The sequence below is a fragment of the Perissodus microlepis genome, chromosome 4 (genome assembly GCF_051167445.1).
Source record: "Perissodus microlepis isolate ML-2025 ecotype Zambia chromosome 4, ASM5116744v1, whole genome shotgun sequence".
Taxonomy (NCBI): domain Eukaryota; kingdom Metazoa; phylum Chordata; class Actinopteri; order Cichliformes; family Cichlidae; genus Perissodus; species Perissodus microlepis.
In genome coordinates this window covers 12,275,696-12,298,894 of record NC_140464.1, presented here as the reverse complement: position 1 = coordinate 12,298,894, position 23,199 = coordinate 12,275,696, and the positions used below count along the sequence as shown (strand labels likewise).

The 23,199-nt window shown below is 41.7% G+C and overlaps 2 protein-coding genes across 3 annotated transcripts; one reads left to right on the top strand and one right to left on the bottom strand.

Moving 5' to 3' along the window:
• The first annotated feature begins 1,544 nt into the window (after nt 1-1,544).
• On the top strand, nt 1,545-6,199 carry atp5pd (ATP synthase peripheral stalk subunit d). Its single transcript, XM_084925788.1, has 6 exons — nt 1,545-1,609; nt 3,101-3,239; nt 3,559-3,655; nt 4,382-4,453; nt 4,820-4,882; nt 5,934-6,199. Exons 2-6 carry the CDS (start codon nt 3,118-3,120, stop codon nt 6,063-6,065), a joined length of 486 nt encoding a protein of 161 aa, XP_084781914.1. The 5' UTR covers nt 1,545-1,609; nt 3,101-3,117; the 3' UTR covers nt 6,066-6,199.
• A 10,093-nt stretch (nt 6,200-16,292) lies between these two features.
• On the bottom strand, nt 16,293-22,678 carry metrnla (meteorin like, glial cell differentiation regulator a). 2 transcript variants are annotated; one of them, XM_084925787.1, is made up of 4 exons: nt 22,320-22,678; nt 20,274-20,662; nt 17,305-17,364; nt 16,293-17,165 (listed from the first exon to the last, which is right to left on the bottom strand). In XM_084925787.1, the coding sequence occupies exons 1-4, from the start codon at nt 22,415-22,417 to the stop codon at nt 16,852-16,854; spliced, it is 861 nt and encodes a 286-aa protein (XP_084781913.1). In that variant the 5' UTR covers nt 22,418-22,678; the 3' UTR covers nt 16,293-16,851. The 2 variants fall into 2 exon arrangements, with proteins under 2 accessions (XP_084781913.1, XP_084781912.1); XM_084925786.1 differs by lacking the exon at nt 22,320-22,678 and adding an exon at nt 20,836-21,872.
• Between the last annotated feature and the right edge of the window lie 521 nt (nt 22,679-23,199).

The window sequence follows — 23,199 nt, the reverse complement described above, 5'->3', positions numbered from 1 at the left end:
ACTCTATGGGGCTCAGTTCAAATGTTAAAGTCCATGACAATTAGAACAGTCAGAAAAAGACTAATTACCATGGGTTGTTTAGAAGGGTTAACAGGAAGAAGCACCTTCTCTCTGAAGAAACATGGTAGCACGGCTTATTCGATTTGCAGCTATTGGAAACTGGTATACAGAGAAGTTCGTACTTGAATCAGTGACTACAAGACTCCAAAGTATTCTAGAGCCAAATGTGAAGCCATTTGTCTGACACAGTTTGGCCATAATTCGTTTATTCAGTGGGTTAATAACCCCAAACACATGAGTAAATCTACAACAGAGTGGCTGAAAAAGGAAAAAACATATCAAGTGGTCCAAAGTCCACACCTCAACCCAACTGAAATGCTGTGCTGGGACCATAAGTGCTCACCCCATATTACCAAAGAATAATCTTTGTTAATATGGGGTGAGTAACAAAGATTATTCAGGCTCTAGTTGGAAAATCCAAAAAAGCGAGGCTCTGATTGGGAGAGCCTTGCCTCTAAGGTGAGGGGTTTAAGACTGATTTCACTGTGTGATGCATTCTGGTTTGCGGTATGTTGATCCTTTTGATGTCGGTGTGAAGTTTGAGATCATATTCAGCAAAAAGACTTGTTATCCCAGAGGCGTCACCAGTTCATCCTCCCCCAATCTCTACTAAAGCGTCTTAATATAAAAAAAAATGTAACAGTTGTAAAATAAAGTTTCTCATTTTACCAGTATTTCTTCTTGTAGTGTTTTGTTTTCAGGTCTCTGAAAGATTATTAATTATTAGAAAAGCCTCTCATTGGTTTATTTTGGCTTGAAATCAGCTAAAAATTTAACTAATTTTACTTTATTGTAAAAATTACCAGGTTTGTGGTTCATTTCATTCAGCTCATTAGAGTAAAGCTGGAAAAATTAGTAAAGCACATTCATGCCAAATTACAGCTATTTACTTGCATTTATTATCAGAATAATTCATTTTAGCATTGAATGTTATGTTTAGTTGATTTCTATATTTTTTTCTTATTTCTTTGTTTCATTGTACTATTTGTCCTTCGTCTTTCTTCGCGATCGTTACACACACCAAACAGCAGATGGCAATTTTAAGCCATATAGGCGGTTAAACTGTTTGACGGTCTTATGTAAATTATGGAAGTGATACAAGAGTGAATGTTATAACAGGGTTAGAATCAGCAATTGACCTTACATGAGTGTCAGACTCATTGGCAGGTATTTGTTCATGGCAGTCTGGTCAATGATTAGAAGGATGAATGGTATGAAAAGGGAGTATGGTTATCCAATCTGGAGGGATGGAGTGGTAACATGATAGGGAAACATAATACCGGGAAATGTGATTATTGTGGGGAAGAGGAAACTATAGAACATGTCATATTGCATTGTCAGAAGTATCAGATCGAGAGGAGACAATTGATCCAAAACTTCAGTAACATAAAAATCAAACTGGATGTTACTGATTTATTTACGTTCCAGACCACACTCCATACCAGTTGGTGGCGGTAATGCACCTTTCAGTTGTTTGCCAACCGCCAATATATATGTAGAAGAAGAAGAGTCTTCCGCTTCCTGTCGGCGGTCTGTCCCTGCGGAGTTGGTATGTACATGAAGTTCAGATTTATCAAAACAAACCTTAAAACTAATCGCCAGAGTCTAATCTTGGACAGCTTTTTCAAAGTTGTTCACAAAATGTTAAAAAATAAAACGACAGCAACGTATAAACTGTGTTTACTGCGTGCTAACCTCGGGATGCTTATGCTGCTAATGTTTAGCTACGTTTTAAGTTCATTAGACTGAAGGCAAATTGCGTTAGCTGTATAACATAAGTGTGCGGATGGGACATTTTAATAAGAACAACAATAAATAAAAAACAATCTGTGAAGAAAAACAACCCTTTAATGGCTCTCACTGAGCAATATTTTACCCAGAAAGTTAAAGCAGCATCGTTATTGATTGTAAGGTGATAATCAGTATGAAAATGATCTTCAGACAACGATCACATTATTTTAATTAAAAACAAACAAATAAATATTAAAAAGCCTTCTGTCCGGTCGCGCACCTTTGTGTTTCTGTAACATAAATCACAAGCCGAAATTTTCCCTATGACATCACCGATCAGCTCCACCGACTTTCGGGTTTCCCTGCATGGTGCTGTTCACCCAGTCAGTCTAATGTGGGCAGCTGTATGCTCAGTGCTCATTCTCCATTTTTAGACAATGATCAGCTCAATGTGTTTTAAACATACCAGGATATTTTAAATATTCCCGAACACTTTCTTTGATGTGAGATTGGTCATCACTGCAACTACACCATACAATTACACAAACCCGTATCTGCACCCAGAGTGGATGTCAGCCCATGTTACGCTGTCATTGTGACAGTCAACCCGGTTAACCTGTGACACACCTACACCTGGAATGCTTTCCAAAAGTACCTCCTGTATCCTAGTCCTAATCTCTTTTCCTAAACTCTTACAAGGAAAAGTGGATAGGAGAATTTCTCAGGACTTAGGAAAAGAGAACAGCCTTACATTTATCTCTCCTTAACGATGTGACTCCGGATGTCCGTCGTGTTGAAGATGGACTACAAAACGCCACACTGCGTTCCAACCCTGTTGTTTTATGGGGTGATTTAAATGAGAAAAGCCTGTGAAAAAATATCCCTTATTACAAAGGCTGGTATTTTAAAGAAGGAAGAACATTTAGGGTCAGATTTACTAATGTCTGCAGCAGCGCAGAGCCTTCTTTTGATGTTAAAAAGCTGCTGGGTTTACTAAATGGCCTCAGTATAAGTTTGTCACCTGAAAGTTGGGAACAGAGGTATTTGTAGGAGTTTCACTTTCAGGAGAATGAGTCAAGCAAATGTAAATGTTTCTTATGAAAACCAGTATAACCTTTTTATGGAATACATTTATTTGTTTTCAGATTTTGTTTAGTATCTTTCTGATGACTGAAGTGTAGCATTAAAAACAACCAGCACAGGAATCCAAATTTAAAGCTGAAATTGTGACGGCTTCAGTCCCTGCGTTCTGTTTGACCAACACCAGTTAATCTGAAACACCGGTCTCCGGTCTTGTTGTCCTCTTCAGCTCACACATTCCCAAACATGGCTGGGAGACGAGCTGCACTGAAGGCCATTGACTGGGCGGCTTTCGCAGAGAGGGTGCCGCCCAACCAGAGGACCATGTTCAACAACCTGAAGACACGAAGTGATGCCATTGCTGCCAAGTGTGTATTCAGTCTTCAAACCCTGTTCCAGCATTTTACAAAGGCGCATTGCACCCATAAAATAGCCTGATGTGAAGTCACCAGCATGCTATTCTTTGCCACCCGTGTCATACATGTTTGGTATTATTTCTTAGTATTTAGTTAACTGTAATTAACTTTATTTAGACGACCTCTGCATCTGTTATTGGCATTGCATCATGAGTATGCCCAGAATACACCTGTGAAAGTGTGCAGATTTTGTCAAGAGGGGCTCTTCTGTCATGTCTTGTCTGTTTACATGTCTTGTGATGACAGTAAGTTAGCTGTTGTGTGTTCACAGACTCACCTCTCTACCTGAGAAACCTCCTGCTATTGACTGGAGCTACTACAGATCTGTTGTGGCTAAAGCAGGCATGGTGGATGAGTTTGAAAAGAAGGTAAGCCTGCACTAAATGTACCGATTCAAAAGAAGTTGGCACCCACGCAACATGCAAATAAACATAGAATGCAATGATTTGTAAATCTCATAAGCTCCTTTTTTTATTCATAGTAAAACCTAGAAACGTGTTTGAAACATATCAAATATGAAAAATCTCCCACTTTTAATAAAAGTCTGTTGATGGGTGAACCTCTGCCTACCTTTCCTTTTGAGATTCTGCCTATCTAAGCTGCTTTTTATATAACCAAGCATGCAACTGACCTGTTGCCAATTAACCTAATTAGTTACAAAATGAGATGTTTTATTAGCAACGAATTGCAAATGAAATATGATTTGAGTTCTGTTCTTGTTTACATTTTACAGTGTCCCAACATTTTTAGAATCAGGGTTGTAGTGCCTCTACAATAGCTTTAATGAAGAAATGTAAAATGTTAACATCATATTAATATTAATGATATTTTCCAGTTACAGGCTTTTGGCAAAATAATCATGCTTTTTAATTTGCACTCATTTTTTCCAGCATTTTTTTTTAAGTTTCAACCAAAACAGCAGCCAGATTCAATTTAGTTACAGTTTTTCACAGGGGTTAGAAACATTTGAACCAGTGCTTAAAAATACTGGGAAATTAGGCAAAACAGCAGCTGTGCTTTGTGTATTTTGCGTACTTGTGGCCTTTTTTCCAGTTACTTGAATGTATAAATCTTATATTTAATGTGTCCCACAGTTCAGTGCCCTGAAGGTCCCGGAGCCTGTAGACACTCAGACAACAATTATAAATGCTCAGGAGGAGGAAGCGGTGAGTGCCTCTGTTTGAAAATGGTGGATGTAAGAATGTGGGTCCCATCCTCAACATAAGAAGGACAAAATCCAAAGTTTAATTTTGAAAAAATAAAAAAAGTCAAGCACAACATAATCACGGATAATGAACATGCACATGAATGAGTCTTTTCAGTATTAGTTTAGAGCAGGTAGTGAGCCATTTATATTAAAATACTATCCAGAATTTGGTTAGTCAATTTATATATATATATATATATATATATATATATATATGAGAGAGAGAGAGAGAGAGAGAGAGATCGATCGATCGATCTATCTATCTCTGTCTATATATCTGTGCAAACTTGATGGAAACGTCTTGTAATGTTTACTTGTCTTCCAGAACAAAACAGCCACTGCCTACGTTGAAGCATCCAAGGCTCGTATCGCTCAGTATGAAAAAGAGGTAAGCCTTATATATTTCATTTGTTATTTTTGGAGGGTTTTTTTAAATGACATTTAACTTTTTCAACACCATCTTTCCTTAAGCTCAAACATCAGGCTATTTTCCGCTAGCATCTACTTGACTTGACTCGGTTTTTAAGGTTTTGCATTAGGTGTTAGTACCTGGCAGCAGTTTGTCAGGAGCTGGAGCAGAAACACAAGAAGCGATGACGGGATTTTCACTTGCCTCAGGGGTCCAGAAAGCGTTTGCACCTGTTAGATCAGGTTAAAGTATCATAGCCACACCCGAGACAACAGGTGACTGCTGGAAAAAGTGCACTGGGGCGCACAGCGTTAACATCACAGAATTAATTAGCAGAAAAGGCAGTTTGGAGCTCCACCTGTTTGAGGCGAAGGGCAGGCTTCAGATACTCTGTAATCATTAATGCATTTATCCAAGTTGCAATGGCAGCCTCCGCTCCCTCCTCAACACGTATACTCCCAGAAGTACAAGTATACGTATATATACGTATACATTATTATGTATACATGTCTCCACCAACTCTGACAGCCACAGTTTAATTTCAGGCTGGCACACATTCAGAGACAGAGGAATATTAAATAAATTGGCAGTCCAGAACAACTCTTCCACAGTCAGTGATAATAATAATGTATACTTTATTGATCCCCGTGGGGAAATTACTTGTTTTTTCTCTGCATTTGACCCATTCACTCAGTGAAGCAGTGGGCAGCCACTGAGCAGGCGCCCGGGAAGCAGTGTGTAGGGACGGTACCTTGCTCAGGGGTACCTCAGAATAGCCGTTCAGTGGATTCGAACCCCCGACCTTCCAATCATGGGGCAACCACTTTACTCTGTATTTATCAGATTCAGGTGAATATTCAGTAGCACCCAGTCCTTCTGAATATTGGGTGTTCTTGGAAAACTGGCAGCACATTTTATTCTGAAGGAGAAAAAAATCTGCTGAGACATTTCCACTTAAGGCCTAGTAGGGTTTATTAAAGCCATGTTTTTTTTTTTTCTTTTTCCTGATCATCTTGTCTTCCTTTCCCAGCTGGAAAAATTCAAGAACATGATCCCATTTGACCAGATGACGATTGAAGACCTGAATGACACATTCCCAGAAACAAAGCTGGACAAAGAAAAGCATCCTTATTGGCCACACAAGCCCATTGCTGATCTGTAAATTCACCACACTATTTATATTCCATATGCTGAGGAAAGATCTGTCTATAAGTCTGTACATCAACTTCTCAAGAAATGAAAGCATCGTGTGTTTTATTTCTTTGTAATTTGGCGTAATTAAATCCTGAAATCGTGGCTCCTCTCTTGTTTTTTGTGGTCATCAAATAGCGTCAAAGTTCATCAGTGTTCACAGACCCATTATAAACAATCTCTCAGATCCCTCGCAGGCAAACAACTGTTATTTTATTACAGGATTTCTTCCCAGGCGTCATGAACTCAACTTGATACCTTTGACTGTGTTTTCTTTCTAAATTTGGTATGAAATATCGCCCGGCTCTCACTGAAAACTCGACCCTTGTGGATACACAGTTTTTAAGCACACACCCGGCCAAGTCACACTCAGCAGAAAGAAGAGTACAGTTTCCCTCTTTCGTGGGGTCTGTGTTGCCTTTGGGGAACCTGCAATGCCTCGTCTTTGTCAGTTTTCCTCATCAGAAAGGCAGACGCAGCTCTTCCTTATTGTATATTTACTTCTGTGTGTAGTTAGGTAATCCCTCGATGTATGAATACATGCTATACACTGTTACATTAGACAGTCAAGCAATCCATCAGTTTGTGGACGGCTATGTCTGCAGAACAAATGATCATCCAACCCTTTTATTATGCAGTGTCAGTCTTGTTCAGGCTTTGTTATGACTACAGTATAAATCCGCATTTTACCACAGATGGAAATAGGAGCAGTCTCTCTGGGACTGGAGAGAGACTTTAAACATAAAGCCCGCTTTCTGTGCTCTCACTGCACTATTATTATGGCTTTGGTTTGTGGCTTAATGCTGTATGTAACTCGGCCCATCACTGCAGGCTTAATGGTGATAAGTACGGGAATGTACCCCAACCTCGACGACACCGACAAAAGCTGCTGCATTAAGAGGAACCTGCAGGGGGCGACATTGGGCTGAAAAAGCATAATGAAGCGAGCCGAGCCTTCTGTGTTCAGCAATGAAACATAGAGTAAAAACATTGCTCTACCAGCGTTTTTGCCTGTTTAAGCCTATTTTACTATGAAATGAGAACATTTTCTCAACCATGACCAACTTTTGGCAGACCTCTATAAGCAATTCTAGTACATTTATAAAGCACCTTTTACAAAGTAACAAGGTGCTTGACACCTAAAAGAATACACAAAAGGAAAACATATATTAAAGAACACACATGAAACTACCCAAATGCCAAAAAAAGAATGCCTTAAGTGTAAAATGAGTACAAGGCACCAGCAGTAACCTACGCTCCAAAGATGTAACAAACAACTTGGAAGAGTAGGTCAGTAAAAGTTCGGAGAGGCGCTGTGGTGTCTTAACCATTCAAAGCTTTGAGAGTTAAAACAAGAACTCCAAAGCTAAGAGGAGGCAGAGTGAAGATACTCTAAAATATGAGAGATATGAAATCCCTGGCTGTATTTTAGACAGACTGAACCTGATTTAAAGATGATTTTTCAAGACATTTAAGTAGACAGTTGCAAATATTTCAGCGGGAAAAGATAAGAGCATGAACAATTTCTCCAATTCCACCTTGGAAACATTTCATCTTATCTCAGTCTTAAAGGCAGGTAACTGTCCAAGATAACCCCCAGTGTTACACAAAATTTTAATCTACAGAAGATCTCACAGATCTGAGGTATTGTTTGATCTTTGGGATTAAATATCTGAGCTACTGTTTAGTCAGAAATGTAATTGTTGAAAATGAGCTTTTAACCAACACTTGAAGGCAGTCTAATATGTCTTTAGATCTGCAAGTTTAGAAATCTGGTTAGGTGGGAAAGAGCAGAACAGCTGGATGCCATCTGCATACAAGTGATTTTAAAATTTGCAACTACTTGTATAAGAGGTAAGTAGTATGGGTCCCTAAAGAGTGTGATCCTTTACAGTACAGTGAGCATCAGCAGTTCTTGTAATTAACTTAAAGAGTAATGCCAAACAGTAATATAAGACTCACAAAATTGCATGCAGATAGATTGCACAATAAAAGAGGATTCATGAGGATTTTAATTTTAAACAGAAAGCAACACAAAATGGTAAGCAGACTGCATTTATGCTTCTAGTCTAGCTCGACCACTCAGAGCTCTCAGAGCCACAATCACCCACTTTGACATGTTGACTTGAGGAGCTGGGAATCAAACCAAACTTCTAATATATGGAAACCGCGGTCTGTCTTCTCCTGAATATTGAACAAATATGTTAAAACGATTCAATTTAAAGATAAAATGAAGAGTAAGATTAACATTTCGGCCTTGCTGTAGTTACAGACAAAAACTAGAAATGGAAATCTTCAGCCAGCTTCTCATTTTTAGCAGAGTGGGCTCCCGTGGCCTCATCCATCCACTCTGATTTCCCCCAGTAAGACATTCCACAGTGGAGCGGTGATAATCCTCACAAAATCTACACAGCATGTCACACCACAGAGCGCTCGTCTCTTCAGTCTGCGACTGGGCAAACTCGACGTGACGGCGCTGCCACCTTTGCATACAGCCTCAACACAGTTTTCTGGAGTAGATACTAAAGAGTGAGACTGAAAAAGAGAAGGAAAGTGAAACAGTCTGAAAAAAAAGTCAGTGGGGATAAATTGTTGGCAAAAACAAAGCAGGGGAAAAATAAAAACGTGTTTTTTTTTTCTTTCTTTCTCTTGATAAATGAGACCACAAACATGTGTTTCATCCCCTCTCGGTCTGTAACTCTGTGTTCTTATTTTTCTGTTCTGCTGTGCAACACAACAGGTTCCCCGACTGTGATTAATGGTCAGTGGGAGTCACCTGTGCTAAGCTACTATGCGAAACAGCTACACACATATGCAAGTGTGAGTGCATGACCCCCTGTAGTTATACTTTCCCTTGCCTCAGCCATTCTTTTCCCAGCTGACCATTCAGCTGTTGCCAACACTTGTCTGTTTATTAACTGTTGCCACGGCTCAGGACTCGGCACACTGTTTTACAGCCAGTAATGATTTTAATGAAATCCCTCTGCTCTCCTGTGGCATGTAACCTGGAATACAGAGTATAAGATGTTTCAACAACAATGTGTATTAAAAAACTGAGCCAAGATGAATTGGAGAGCATAATCTTGGTGTGAAAGAAAATATCTTAAACATCCAGAGTGCTGTTCACAAGTCTTAAGTCACTCCTCCATTCTTTATATTGTAAATGTGAAAATACGAGCAGTCATGTATTGAAACGAGTAAACAGGTCAAAATACAGCATATAGGACAATCATATCAAATCCACAAATCAAAAAGACAATTCTTGTACAATTCTAACAAGCTTAAAAGTTAATATTGGGTTTGACCTTTTTTATTCGCTTTCTTGTAATTTCTCAGTTTGAAAAATGAAGTCATTGTGAATCTGATGCTTCAGTTTTTTTCCTATTTCTTAAGAAAATCATTTTCAGATATAGTTCATCGACTGCAGATAGTTCTTAGGCCTGCCACTTTTACAGTTTCTTCAATTTTTTTTAATGTAGCTGTTTGGGAATCACTTTTTGGGGGGGCAAAAATTAAAAAAAAAAAAAAAAGATCATTAGTTGTAGATTAAGTTTGAAAATTAGGGAAGAATTTATTGTTTTGCAACAGGCTGTTAGCAACAAAGTCATTTAAAATGCAATTTTCCTAAGTTGCCTTTTATATGTAGACACAACACTGGTTGGATTTTTGAGTGTGGTGCCTTTTTATTCTTAAACACTTCATAGAGCAACGTTAAGTGGCTTCAAATAGTCAGGTACAAGGACTGGCTTGAAAATGAGTGAAAAAGGATTTAATCAGCAATGAAAAACTACAAGCCTGAAGAACTGTTATAACTCAAGCACACTTTAAAATATTACAATAAAGTGTGGCTCCTTGAAAACAAAAAAGAAAAGAAGGGGTGGCTACGCAATTTTGCACAGTATTGTAGAAATCTTGGATCCAAGGACTCTGGCATGGTTATTGCGATTGTTTGACACGAATAGTAGCAATGGAGCATTAGTCGATGAGGGTGGAAACATGTTTATTTGTTACCTTGCTAAATGTGACTTTTGCCACATTCATTTCTTGGTTTGTTCAGTGTTGTTGACATATTACTTTGAATTGTGTTAGCTTTAGAAACTGTCTCGCTGTCCGGACAAACAGTAATGTTTGTATATTAAACACAGGGAGGATGCACCTAGATCCTCTTTAGTGCCGTTGTCCCCCATTCAGAATCGATCCATCATTCTGTCCTCTGAGCAAACCGCTCACATCCGCTCCTGTGTGAAAATCTAAGTGTTCACTTCCTACCTATCCTTCACACAACCTATTATAGCCCTCATTTGGACATCCATCAAATGTCACATGTTAAATTACGCAATCTATCACGCTCTGCACTTGCACCGCCATGGGCTGATGATCTTTGTCATGCCACAATGCCCTAAAATGTGTGTTTCCTTTGGAGGCTAGAGGGCATGGCCCCGTCTACTCCAGAATTTAATAGCTGAATTTAGGCAGGAACCATTTTTTTTCTCTCCACCTATCCAAAGGCCACAGCCCCGGTCAGAGGTCAAAGTGGGTTGGCCCAGTTACCAAGGAAGAGTCAACCAACAGGGCAAAGCAACTGGTGCTCACTGGGCTGTGCAAACAGGAGATCTTCCTCTCTGACCGATGCATCTGACAGGCCTGAGAGCAATGGGGCCTGAGCAGGTCACATTATCACAATTAGAAAAGAAGCAAGTGCTGATGAATGACAGGTTGTATAGAGCACACAACAACACGCTCATTCAAAGGCAAGATTGAGTCAGGGTAGGTGTAGCGACAGGATGGGCTTTTGTCATTCAGGTCTGTGAATATTTCTATAATGTTCCAGTTACAATGTATCGCATCATTAAATGAAAGAAAGCAGGACCGTGTTCTTATTAACTTGATGCAAAACATGCTCCTTCTAGCCAGTTCAAAGTGAAGCTTCATATCTATAAATCCAAAGCTTGTGTTGTTTTGTGTTTGCAAGAAAATATCAGTTCAGGGAGTTTCATCAACTTTCTAGGGGCTGCAAATCATTCACGGCACGGTGACATCATGAGAAAGTTGTACCCCTGTTGACAAGTCCTGCTGTTGCCATGGGGCTGCTGGAAATGGCACTGTGGATCCCAGTAAATGAAGGTCGCTGGGGGAGGGGATGTGACGGCAAGCAAATAAAAGTGCCATTTGCTGCATGTTTGCTTGACGTCTTCCGAGCCAAATTCTGTTCCCTTATTGGGCCGCCGAGCATTGTGGGGGGAACTCAGAGTTGCTCCTTGCAGCGGGACCCCCCACTCTGGAGGACACTGGCATGTTTGCCGAGGGAACGGGGCACCTCGACGCTGCCTCTGGGATCCATGTGAGCTGACAGCAGCCGCACAGTCACTCATTGAGAAAGAGGACGGTTTAGGACAAAAGGCTGTCTTGTAGGAGCAGACTGCAGCACTAAATCACCATTCACACAAACAGAAATAATTAGTCATAATATAGATATCAGCCAAGAAGGAGTCATCTACATGATAAAACATAGCAGTCTGGTGTTTTTCTATCACGTGCATGAACTCTATTTTCATCAGCAGACTTTGGCCAATGCTACTCTGTATTTTTGTCTGGATGTGATCCCAAAACTTGTCTGCCAACTAGAAGATGGAGCGAAACCTTGTCTTGACAGGCTACCATCAGCCAAAACAAACCTACGGTGATCTCCAAACCATCTGATGAAGACAGCGTCTGGTTTGCTTAATGCATACTACACATTTAGTACGTTGAAACACGTTATTTCACAATCTTCTTTGATACCTGATACTGAGACATGCAGGGCCATGCTCTGACCCTGCAGTTGCATTTTGCTATAGACACCCAACACCCTAGTCTTTAATCCTGCCATGCGGCCTTGTTGGGGGAGGTGACTGCAAGGAATTTTATGACTGGGAAACTCATGACCCACTGGGGATTAATAATCATGCAGGGAGGGGCTTTAACAGCTTGTTGAACCACTTTTTCTAAGGTTTCATCTCTGTATGTCTTGAAGTGGGATTACAATCATGCACAACAATGCAGAGTGCAGCAAAACTGAGCAATTTATTCTATTCATCAATATAAGCAAACAGGTTAGACCAGGAGTGAGAACTCGTTTATAATTTGCCACATGCAGCCCGGTTTCATCTGAAGTGCGCTGGAACAGTAAGGCTATTGCCCAACAAGCTATTAAAAAACCTGCTTCCCTTAGTTTAAGTCCTAACATGTAAAATGTGTTTAACTACACATACAGTCCCTGGGATATCTTTAAAAAGATTAAGCAGGTGTTTAGCAATATGTCTCAGTTTTTCCACATTATGAAGAAATGCTGCAGTGGCAGACTGCAGTGTGGCTCTCTGGGCTTACACTGTGGGAAAAAATGGACTTTATTTACTAAAATGCGAAATAAATTATCAGTAAATTCACAGATTTTTTTTACTGTGTAACAAATAAACATTCTACATTTTTCAAATTAGTGGGCCAGATTAGTTCATTTGGTGGGCAGGTTCTGGACCGCAGGCCGTATGTTTATCAAAAAGGACCCCTAAAGTAGAACCTTTGTGCCACTGTGACCACTGCAAGAACAGTGAGTACAAATGCAGTTTAGACTAAATACATGAAAGCACTTACATAAAAGTGCTTTACACAACATTCACCCACTCATACTATCACTTTTTTCTACATTTATGTGCTTTCTATCTAACATTCACACTTATGTGAATGAGTCAGTGAAAAAGGGGCAACTCAGACTTTAGTATATTGCCCAAAGATACTTTGGTATGCAGACTGGAGTGCCAGGGATCAAACCACCAACCTCTGGTTAGTTGATGATCTGCTTTACCTCTACGGCACATATAAAGGAACTGTCTAAACAAGTCAGAAACTAAACTGTGAGATTTCAGAAAGATGCGAGACATCACAAATGAAGCAGTAAGACACAACTATGTAAAACACAAACTATCAGCTATCCTTGAAAACAGCCACACATGCATTTCTTGATTTATGTAACCTTGCACTGAAGAGATGAATTCTCAGGCACAACAGAGGTCAGCTTGTGCAGTGTCCACAAGGAAACCAGAGCTCAGGGCACAGATTAAATATTGTAAGATACGATGAAAAGGAGATTGATGAACAGCACAAGGTAAATTTTCCAACATGATAAATATCCCACTCAAATAATCACAGAAGAAGAAATTTTCAAAGAAGATAAAAAGTGACTGACAATTGGGGCAGCTGGGGCAGGAGGTAGGGCTGGTCATATAATAACCAGAAGGTGGTTTTATCCCTGGCGTCTCTAGTTTGCATGCTGAAGCATCCTTGGGCAACATACTAAACACCGAGCTGCCCCTGACATTTCCATCTAAGTGTGAGTGTGTGTGTGAATGTTAGGCAAAATGGTTAGGCACAGAAAAAAAAGTTCTTGTAAAAATGTGTGTGTGAAAGGGTGAATGAACCTTGTAGGAAGAATGAAATAGAAAATCACTATAGAAATGCAGTATATTTACTATGGAGCAGCATTTTAAAGTAGTTAGTAGAGAAGGAAAACCCATCCAGCAAAGGCCAGCTGTCAAAAAACAAGGCGGTCGAAACAAATGTACAATTTTAGAAAATTGTACACAGCTGAGCTGTAATTTTGTATAATAAACATACATCTACAATCCATAAACTGAAGTCAGTTTCATCAAATAAAATGAACACTAAACAATATAAAAGGCATAATAATATTCCACATGACGAATAGACAGGGAAAAGGGCAAATTTAAAATGGATTTAAAATCGGATAAACTATGTTCACCGTGTACATGTGACTGCATTACAGAAGTGTCACGGCAGATTTATGTCAGCTTGGAGGCGTTGGGACTGCAGCTGCAGAGTAAGTTGTGGCTCAGTGTGGGTGGCAGCTATCTGGCCACTGGGGCGGTGTGTTTATGTGTGCTGGGGTTAGAGCCACGTGCACAGTGGAGGCATACACACTAACACACTAGCATACACACACACACACATCCATGCAAACAGAAAAACCACAGAGACTCTATTGATTCCGGCTAATCAAGGCGGCGGTGTGTTGGGGGTTGCCGCGCATGCATGTGTGTGTGAAGTCAACACATTCCCCACATTCCAGCACTTCCCAAAGAGGCACCGAAATATTAACCACTACACGAAACTCAGAAACTTGGCCTCATCCTACTGCAGGGGTTCTCCTGCTCTTTAACTTGACTGCCCTTCCTTCTGACTTTTCACCCTGGCTGTAGTTTCAACAGCAGTTTTTTCCCTTCTTTTTAAAAAAATTCCACCCACAAGATGACCATGCAGTGACTTCTGGCTGAATCACGCAGACAGCACAATGGCTCCACATATTTATGTCTGGTTGAGACTGATCCTTCTCAACTGGTAATACAACAAAATCTGACCTCGCCCATGAAGGTTTAACCGATTGCATGTGTGCAATGCATTAATTGAATGCACGCCCTCATGACACGAGAGCCTCTGAAGAACTGCTCACCAGCTGGCTACACTGACTGGAAAATATACACGATGATCATCATAATTGTATTTGTATATATTGGTTAATCTGTGATTTTTTCCCCCTTTAATTAATTGTTTAGCTTTTAAAGGATAAGAAACAATGTGTACTAGAAAGAAAGAAAGAAAGAAAGAAAGAAAGAAAGAAAGAATATATTCCAAATTATACAAACTCTGAAAATATCCTCATAAAACACAGGATGTGTACAGCTTGCCTGGTATAGATACTTAGATGAAATTTATATGAAAGGGTACACAGCACAGCAGTTATGTAGAGATATAAGTGTGCGTAGGAAACACCTGAACACTCTGTGTTTGTTACCTGAAATGAAAATGCCGTTTGGCCCGGGAAAAAGGAGAGAGGGTTCTTTTGAGAACCAGTGAAGGACCCAGCAGTCAAATAATACCCACTTACCCTCCTCTTCCTCCTGCTCCTCTAACTCCATGGCTCCTGGTCTTAAAGCCAGAGCAAAAAAAATGTTCACAGTAAGGAATCATTACCATAGAAACTCTGTTTGCATTTCCCAGTGAGCAATTCCAGGACCTCTGGCTTTTTAGCTGGAATCCAGACATTCATTTCAATGGGCAGTGCTGTCTGGAAAAGCTATTGTCCGTGTGGGGCACCTTACTGAAAGACATTCTAGGTGCATTTCCGTTTAAAGTGAAAAGTCAGACAAAAGGAGCCTTGGCCATGAACTGGATGTCATCTCAACAGGCTTGGCTCACAGGCTGCATCAGCTGGTGCTGCACAGCTACAAGTTCCAATATTCAGATTCTTCGTGTTTTATTTAGAGGTGATGAAAATGAAAGGCTTTCATTTAAATGTGGAGCCTGAGCAGAGTTGTGCACGTCATTCAAAATTAGCGTGGTTGGAGAGCGCGACTTTATGCTGCGTGTCCCGTCACAGGGTTGTATTCAGGTTTGTCTTCAGTCGGCTCTCCCATACTAGACTGCTGCGCTGGAACAAAGGGGCCTTTCACATCGACCTTGACACACAGCCACCCCATCACCACAGGAACCAGTGCAGAGGAATCCACCCCAACTCTCTGATATCAATCTCTCTGTACCCCTGGCAGAGAGTCTCAGCTCAAGGCTGAGGTGAAGAAGCTAATGCACATCGTATGACTGTGTTTGCATTCCAATGGAGAATCAGGTGAAAATGAAACTCTTTTTAACATCTTTGTGAATATTGTTTGACCTACTTTGACCCACCAGGTTTCTTTAAAATTGCAGCATTTAGGCTTAGAGCACTATTGTGTCCCTAAATTAGGTTCATTATGGCCAAAATGATTGAATATTATCAATGAGTATTATTTTCTAATAATTTGGTTCATAACGTTTTTTAAAGATTAGATATTGATACACTTCTTAAATAAAAGGTCTTTACTATTTTGTTTTCTCAAATGTTGCTTTGCTTTTCATTCCTTTGTGTTTTGTATTTGTTTTGGACCTCCAGGCCACCATAGTTTTATCTAAAATATAAAATTAGAAATAAAAGCTTAAGTTAAATCATGAGTCAACAAAGTAGTTAAATAATTATCTTCCGATTACTAATACTTTTGTCTAAAATCTGCCACAACACCCACTTTAATACACACACACACACACACACACACACAGCTTTGCACATCTGTATACATGAACAGTATGCAAACATCACACATGTAAGCATGCACATGGGAATAAAAGTTTTTATTCTTCTCAGTGGCAAAAAACAAAAAAAAAAAAAAAAAAAAACAAACAAACAAAAAAAACTTTTTGGTTTCTTTTTTTTTTTTTTAAACAATTGTACAACCTGAAAAAAATAACTCAGGTTTTAAACTGCAATAAGTTTTTAAACAAAATAAGAGTCTTTCATTTTATACATCTGTCATATGAAATAAATTCAGAACTGTACATCAAGTTTTTTTTGTTTTCGTTTTGATTTTGAACAAAGCACACAGAGCTTCAAAATGTACAATATTCATTCACATTTTATACACATAAAAACCAAATGGGGTCTGCTACATTTAAAAGTTTGCGATTCCTCGTGCGTGAGAAAGGCGGTCTGAACACATTCCACGTTGCATCACCGGCGTTCGGCTAGCACGCTGCTTGGCAACATCCAGCAGCTCCAGCCATTGTCTCCAAAGAGTCACGGCGCAGCAGGAGAGGAGAGGGGCTCTGGGCCACTGGGCCAGTCTCCTCAGTTACTGAGGGCTTGTTCCATCTCCAAATGTGGGCAGCTGACCTGTTCAGTTAGTGTCCACGTGACAGGGGTTGGTGCCCTGCTGCTGTGCCTCATGATACAACCGCAGGAAGTCTTTGTAGCGTGGGGCGCAGCCCATCCAGGCTTCCCCAAACCTCACGGCCCCAGTGAACAAAAACTCCCCCTCACCGGACCTCACCCCACACTGAAGGGGCATTTTGATACGGCCAGTCCAGCTCCGTACCCTCACACCCCCAGATACAAAGACCTGGGTTTTCTGTCTGTAAAGGCGACTGATCTCCACAGTGACAGATGAGTGCTCCTCCTCCTGATCCACCTTCCTAATGCTGCCTCGTGCCACTGGAAAAACCAAGCAGGAAGATGGGATTTAGAGACTGGTAACAGCAATATTTCAAACTGTGTGTTTGTATTGGACATCGACACCAACCATGCAGCAGCAGGAAGCAGGAAGCCTATAATTCTTCAAAACAGCACTTACCAAAGTCACTTGTGCAGACAGCTAGAAGCACTTCAGTGTCACTGCAGGGCTGACAGGACGCTATGTGGAAATAAAGAAAGAGGGTGGATGAGTTCAGAGAAAAATGGTGTGCAAATAAAAAAATAAAAAAAAAATGCATGTGGCGTGATAAAAATCGTGTTAACAGGCCCACAGATTTCCAGTAAACACACATCTGTGGCTGTGTTTGAGTAAGTGTTCCTCACATACAGACAATTAGGGTCAGTCATTTCCATCCTGACAAATGATTATTTATTTAGAAATGAGAGACCAGAATTCAGCTGAGCTCAGAGTTATACACCAGACAGAGGCACGCTGCTGATAGTAAGCACAACTCAAAAAGCTAAGAGTGTGTGTGTGTGTGTGTGTGTGTGTGTGTGTGTGTACGCGCGCATGTCTAATGCTCCTGGGAGCTGTTCAGTCAGCTTCCCTTGCCAAAACAGGAACCCCTTGACACCCCATGACAAACAAGGACCAGATGACGGGTATAAGAACAGTAAAACTAGTAGAGGTTACATCTGACCTGAGCGCTCACAGCACTCCAGCAGGCCTACTTAGACTGCAACTATAACATCAAGGGGGGCTTACAACGAAAGCCCGCATTCAGAAGAAGCAAACAGAGGATAGATTTTGCCTGTTTCGTGCACATCTTGCATTACACAGGCACAGGACAATTAAAGTGCAGGTAATTTAGTTTCCAAAAAGAAAATGTGAATTAAATACAATAGCCCACATCAATTATTTAAAAGTCTGCTCCAGGCACCATTTCACCTTTGATTGGGGTCTGCATAGCAGCAACTCAGCCTCCCCCCTCCTTCAGACTGTTTTATAGCAGTAGAAAGGGCCTTTAATGAGAGCAGTCAACTCCGTGATTAGTTGACTCAGGTGGTCCTGTGGCTGTCCTAACCAGAATGCCTTTATTAACCCCTAGACCTGCTTTGGTTTTCCTTAGTAGTACTCTGAAGCAGGTGGGGATAGGAGGAGGAGTGGGAGCAAAAAGAGGACTGTCTAGTCAGCAGTGGGTTGAGGGGGAGGAAGGAGCAGTCGTCTGACCACAAAATAAGTGGAAGAATGTTTAAAAAATGTTAACTCAGGTGGGCCCGGTGTACTGGAAAGCACTCTAATTTGCACAACCAGTCATAAAACTGAGCATAAATATTAATTTGGTGTGTGCAATTACATCTAATAAGACTTCTTGCCAAAGCGGTGATGTTCACCCTTGGTCATATTTAGGAGCGCAGCTTAACCTTATTTTTAGCTTTTAGCTGGCTTGTCTGATGATGGGTGTACAGAGGTGAGGGATCTTTGAGGGCAGCTAGTGTAGCAACACAAGGCACTGCGACATCACTAAAGAGGGCTCAAGGGTCAAACAGCCACAAGCTTGGATGGCTTAGTAGCAGCTGGAGAGCCAAGACTTCAGAGAGGCCAACCTCACCCAGAGCAGAGGTTTTTTTTTTTTTTTATGTTTTTCTCCAAGGAAGTCAAACATGAAATAGAACCGCAGGAATGGGCTGAGAACCGAGTCAGCATCTCTTTCTGGCCCTCTGCACATGCAGCGCCACTCTGATCAGAACCACTTCACAGGAGCACAGAGGGATGAGGGATGGGAGGAGTGGCAAAGGAGGGAGTGGAGGGGCACATTAGAGTGTCCCTGAAACATCTGGGACCAGATGCATTCCACTGTAATGGAGCACAACTTGCTAATACCGCTCAGCAGAGACAAAACCCACTTCAAACGACTAGGGGGGGGGGGGGGGGGGGGGGGGACGAAAAGGAAAAATACGAGAATGATAAATAGGCAAGAAAGAAAATTAAGAAGTAGGAAATAGTGAGACTGAGGACAGGAAAAGGGAGAATAAGTCAAGCGAGCTGAAAGGGAGGTTAAGGGAGTGACAGCAAGGGAAATACAAGCCTATATGGTCCTAGAAGTTCCTCCCAACATCTGGTTGGAGATACATTCCAATTTGATGGTGAGCAACTCAATCCCAGCACAGTAGGTCAGAGAGAAGAGGAAAAGAAGAAACAAGAAAAAGAAGGAGGAGGAGCAGCAGCAATCAATCTGTGACTCCAGGCTTCAGATGACACGAGACCAATGTCTTTGTGAATCATCCCAGTGCTATCTCAGGCCACATTACAGCAGCAGATTATACTACAGAGCTGAGCCGAGCGAGCTAATGCGGTCAAAACAACTCCTACTCTACGTTTAACCCTCTCTCTGTCTGTTTCTGTCTGCTGTGCCAGATAATGACGCAGGATGTGAATATGTGAACCCAGAGAGCCATAAAAACAGATGTGGGCCTGATACTGCTCATATTTTGCTTTAGGTGGAAGAGAAGGGAAAAAAAACATAGCTGCACAGCTTGAAAATGTGCAGGTTTGGCAGGTACGCAGCGTGAAAATACATGGCTGTTTTTCCATTGGAGGCCCTCTGTTTGACTGTGCCCCTCTACACACAAGCCAGGCAAAAAAAAGAAGAAGAAAAAAGAAAACAATAGAAGCTTACAGTGCGACGTTCAAGTCAAATCCAGTCAGAATGTTTGTAAAATGAGCTGAGAGGTGAACGTTTTATCCCGAAAAACTAAAGTTTAAAAGCCGATTTTGACCTTTTAATCCTCACGGTGAAAATGTGAGTTTGACAAGAAAAATCCCCCCCCAAAAAAAAAAAAAATCCTTAATGTAAACACAATGCTACTAGAAAAAAAAAAGTCTTTGGCTGTAGTATTTGCAGTGTGCTGGAGCAAATGTTAAGTTTCCTACTATTTGAGTCCAACTTAATAAAAGTTTCCACCAGTAGATGGCTGCATTTAGTGCTCGGTGCGCACCACAGGGGCAGAGCACAAAGGAACTCAGTTCTAGAGGGAATCTAAAGTAAGGCCTTTATAGGAGCTACACAGATCAAAGAAGCAGCAGTTTTCAGGGGTATCACTAAAGATGTCAAAGATGCGTCTTACCAACAAGCAAGTGCGGCCCCGCCTTGTGCCTGTCGCTGACCAGTTCGTACTGGAACGCCGTAATCCGCCGACTGATGTCCATGTGGGGGACAGCCTCAATAAAGAGCGCCCCTTCCTGAATGCCGAAGCAGTGCACCTTGCCCTGAGCCTGGTCCTGCTCAGGCAGCAGTAACCTCAGCTTGCCGTTGCGGTCCAGGTAGATGTTGGTGCCGCTGGACTCGGCAGAGGGTTTAATGCAGACAGAGAGCCGAGCGGCGGCGGGAGAGACCATGTTGGGTCGGAGGTTGACGATGATGGCCCCTGTGGGATAAAGCCACTCCAGAGAGCCTTGGGAGCAACGTAGGTACACCTGCTCCACATCCCTGGTGTGGCCTTCATGGGTCAGACCACTGGATAAAGAAAGGAAAAAAGGCACAACATATCAAACAAGCTGCAATAAAAGTGGCATTTCTCTGGAAAGCTTTAATTTTTTCAACCCCCTTTTACCCAAATAAAGAATAAAGAGACTTATTCACTAATCTAAAAATGATTTTGGGGGCATTTATAGCCTGAATTAACTGACCAAGTTGAAGACCTCTGGCAGACCCAAAGGACATTAAACCACATTCCTCCTGAAGCATTATTAAGGCCGTGCACAAGACTGGCTGCATGACCAGTCACGAGCCGGAGCAGCCAAAATGACCTCAGCTCCCAACACACACTCCCTGTACCGCATTGTTCCGCCCAGCGCTTTGGCAAAACGCACCACTGGCAAGCTGCCTTTGGGAAGGGTTTGGAGGCAGAAATGGATGAATGGAGGGACACAGGGGCTTCTGGGCAGACAACAGCAGCAACAGTAGCTGGGACTGCAGCATGCAAGTGCAAATGCAGGTCACGCACCGAACCTCCCCTTGCTTTCAAGCAACCAAAGAGACTGGAAGAGACTTGTCCGGGCAGCACTTCGGCCTCTGGCGCCAGCATGACCAAACGACTCCCTCCAGAACTTAATGCCTGGTCGGGATTTGAAAACTCCGGCTCTGTCAGTCATTCTGTGGCAAAGCCTGAGGCAGGAAGCCATCAGCAGTCTACCAGCATACGCATGCCAAGCTAGCGGTTTGACTCCGGAGGAGAAACGCCCAGTTTCCTGAAAATGAGATGCTGAAATTCAAAATTTGCCATAGATCTCAAAAGGAACCCGCAGCACATGCTGAGCATATGCCTCTGCAGCCCCATAACCAGGCTCTCCTCAACATGCCTCTAATTAAGTCCTTTCTAACTTCATCACTTCTGCAGGCAATTAAAGGAGATTAGTCAAGAGTCTGCCTAATGAACAACAGATCATTGGTGGAAAGCTCAAAAGTATGGGCAGCCCCTCCTGACTGCAGGATGATGAAAAAAACAACAACAAAAAAACAAAAACCACACTTATTTAAGGCGCAGTTCTGAACTGCAAAACAGATTCCAGCAGATGTTTGATGGGAGGTGAAACTTTCCAGTGCATGCTTCATTTCCTGACATTTATCAATCATACATCTCTGTGTGGCTACCTTTAATACTTTGAGCCTATGAGTGTGTGCATATGTCCCACACACACACTTTTTTAGGGGAAGGGAGGGGGGGGGGGATAAAACATAAGTAAAAAAGATAAATAAATAAAATAAAAAGGCGATTTTTGTACTCCAAAGTATCCCATCATGTTATTAAAATCTGTGGTTGAACCATCGTGTCATTCATATGTCCAAAACAACCCCAAACACACGTGTCTCTGACATTACTACATTTTTCACACACAAAAAATTACGGTAGTTTCTTAACTTGTATCACAAACTACACAAATCTTTTATTTCCTACAGCCACCATAGGGGCAAGCTTTGTTTCAATTTATCGTCTAACCCTGCCGCCTTCTTCCCACATCACCGCGGCGACTTGAGTTTCAGTCACAGTCATTTCAGGTCGCCACCAGCAGCTTTCGTGTTTGCTCACATCCTCGCTTTTTCTTATTTAGCAGTTTAGTTTGACGTTCAAAATACATTCAGTTAAAAGAAAAAAAAAGTCTGTAGACCTCACCTGCCCTTCCAGCTGCACTGGTCGCTTGAGTATTGGCAGAAAGAAATCCTAAAGAGAAGGAAAAGCGGCAGCAAGGAGGCCAGCATCGGGGTGAGCATGTTTATCTCGCCTCACTTAGCCTCCTCTTGAGTGAAACTACGATAAAGTCCACCGCCGTCTCTCCAGCTGCATAGCGTTTCCATGTGCCACGGTCCGCTCCGTGCGCTCCCCGGGGTTTCTTCTTTTATTCTCGAAAAGTTCAGGGGATTAAAAGCGCTTTCCCCTTCAAACACACACACACTCGCTCGCTCAGTAGCTCCGCGCAGCGCTGACAGCCCTCCGTTAAATGTGGAGTGAGTTCAGCTCCGAGTCTGCCTCAGCAGCCCTGATTGAGCTCTACGTCACACCCGAGCGCTCTGTGTGTGCTGCGTTCAGGGGCCTCATCTCAGGCTCCGATTTTAGACTTTCGAAATTTTGCGGGTTTGTGTCCTTCCAAATATTAGTTGGTTGAATTTTAGTACGTTATCTGTTGTAAATGCGCCATAATTAATGATATATGGTATATCAAATGATTGATCATCAGCTGCATAGCTGAAGAGGGGTTATTTGTGACAGAAGCATAGCAGCAAGAGTGAAAGGAGACCTGCTGTCATGTGTGGTTTGGAGACGGTGGCGCTTACAAGAAGTCAGGAGGCCAAGTTGGATGTGGATCTGGGATAGTTTGGATATGGTCATAGGAGGTTCGTGGATGTAGTGAAGGAGGATATGCAGAGGATTGTTGTGAGAGAGGAGAATGCTAAGAAAGGGCGAGATGGGGACAGACGATTTGTTGTGGTGACCCCTCAAGGAAGCAGCTGAAAAAATAGCTATGCCACATTTAGATTCATAGAAGTTAATTACA

Excerpts from the sequence above, each read along its gene's own strand:
- atp5pd (XM_084925788.1), top strand. The coding sequence starts at position 3,118 with ATGGCTGGGAGACGAGCTGCACTGAAGGCCATTGACTGGGCGGCTTTC. Across the intron at positions 3,240-3,558 it reads AGTGATGCCATTGCTGCCAA|ACTCACCTCTCTACCTGAGA; the intron begins GTGTGTATTCAG and ends GTGTGTTCACAG. Across the intron at positions 3,656-4,381 it reads TGGATGAGTTTGAAAAGAAG|TTCAGTGCCCTGAAGGTCCC; the intron begins GTAAGCCTGCAC and ends TGTGTCCCACAG.
- metrnla (XM_084925786.1), bottom strand. The coding sequence starts at position 21,233 with ATGCTGGCGCCAGAGGCCGAAGTGCTGCCCGGACAAGTCTCTTCCAGT. Across the intron at positions 20,663-20,835 it reads TGCCAGAGGTCTTCAACTTG|TGGTCTGACCCATGAAGGCC; the intron begins GTCAGTTAATTC and ends TTCTTTATCCAG. Across the intron at positions 17,365-20,273 it reads GGGGCCGCACTTGCTTGTTG|CGTCCTGTCAGCCCTGCAGT; the intron begins GTAAGACGCATC and ends ATTTCCACATAG.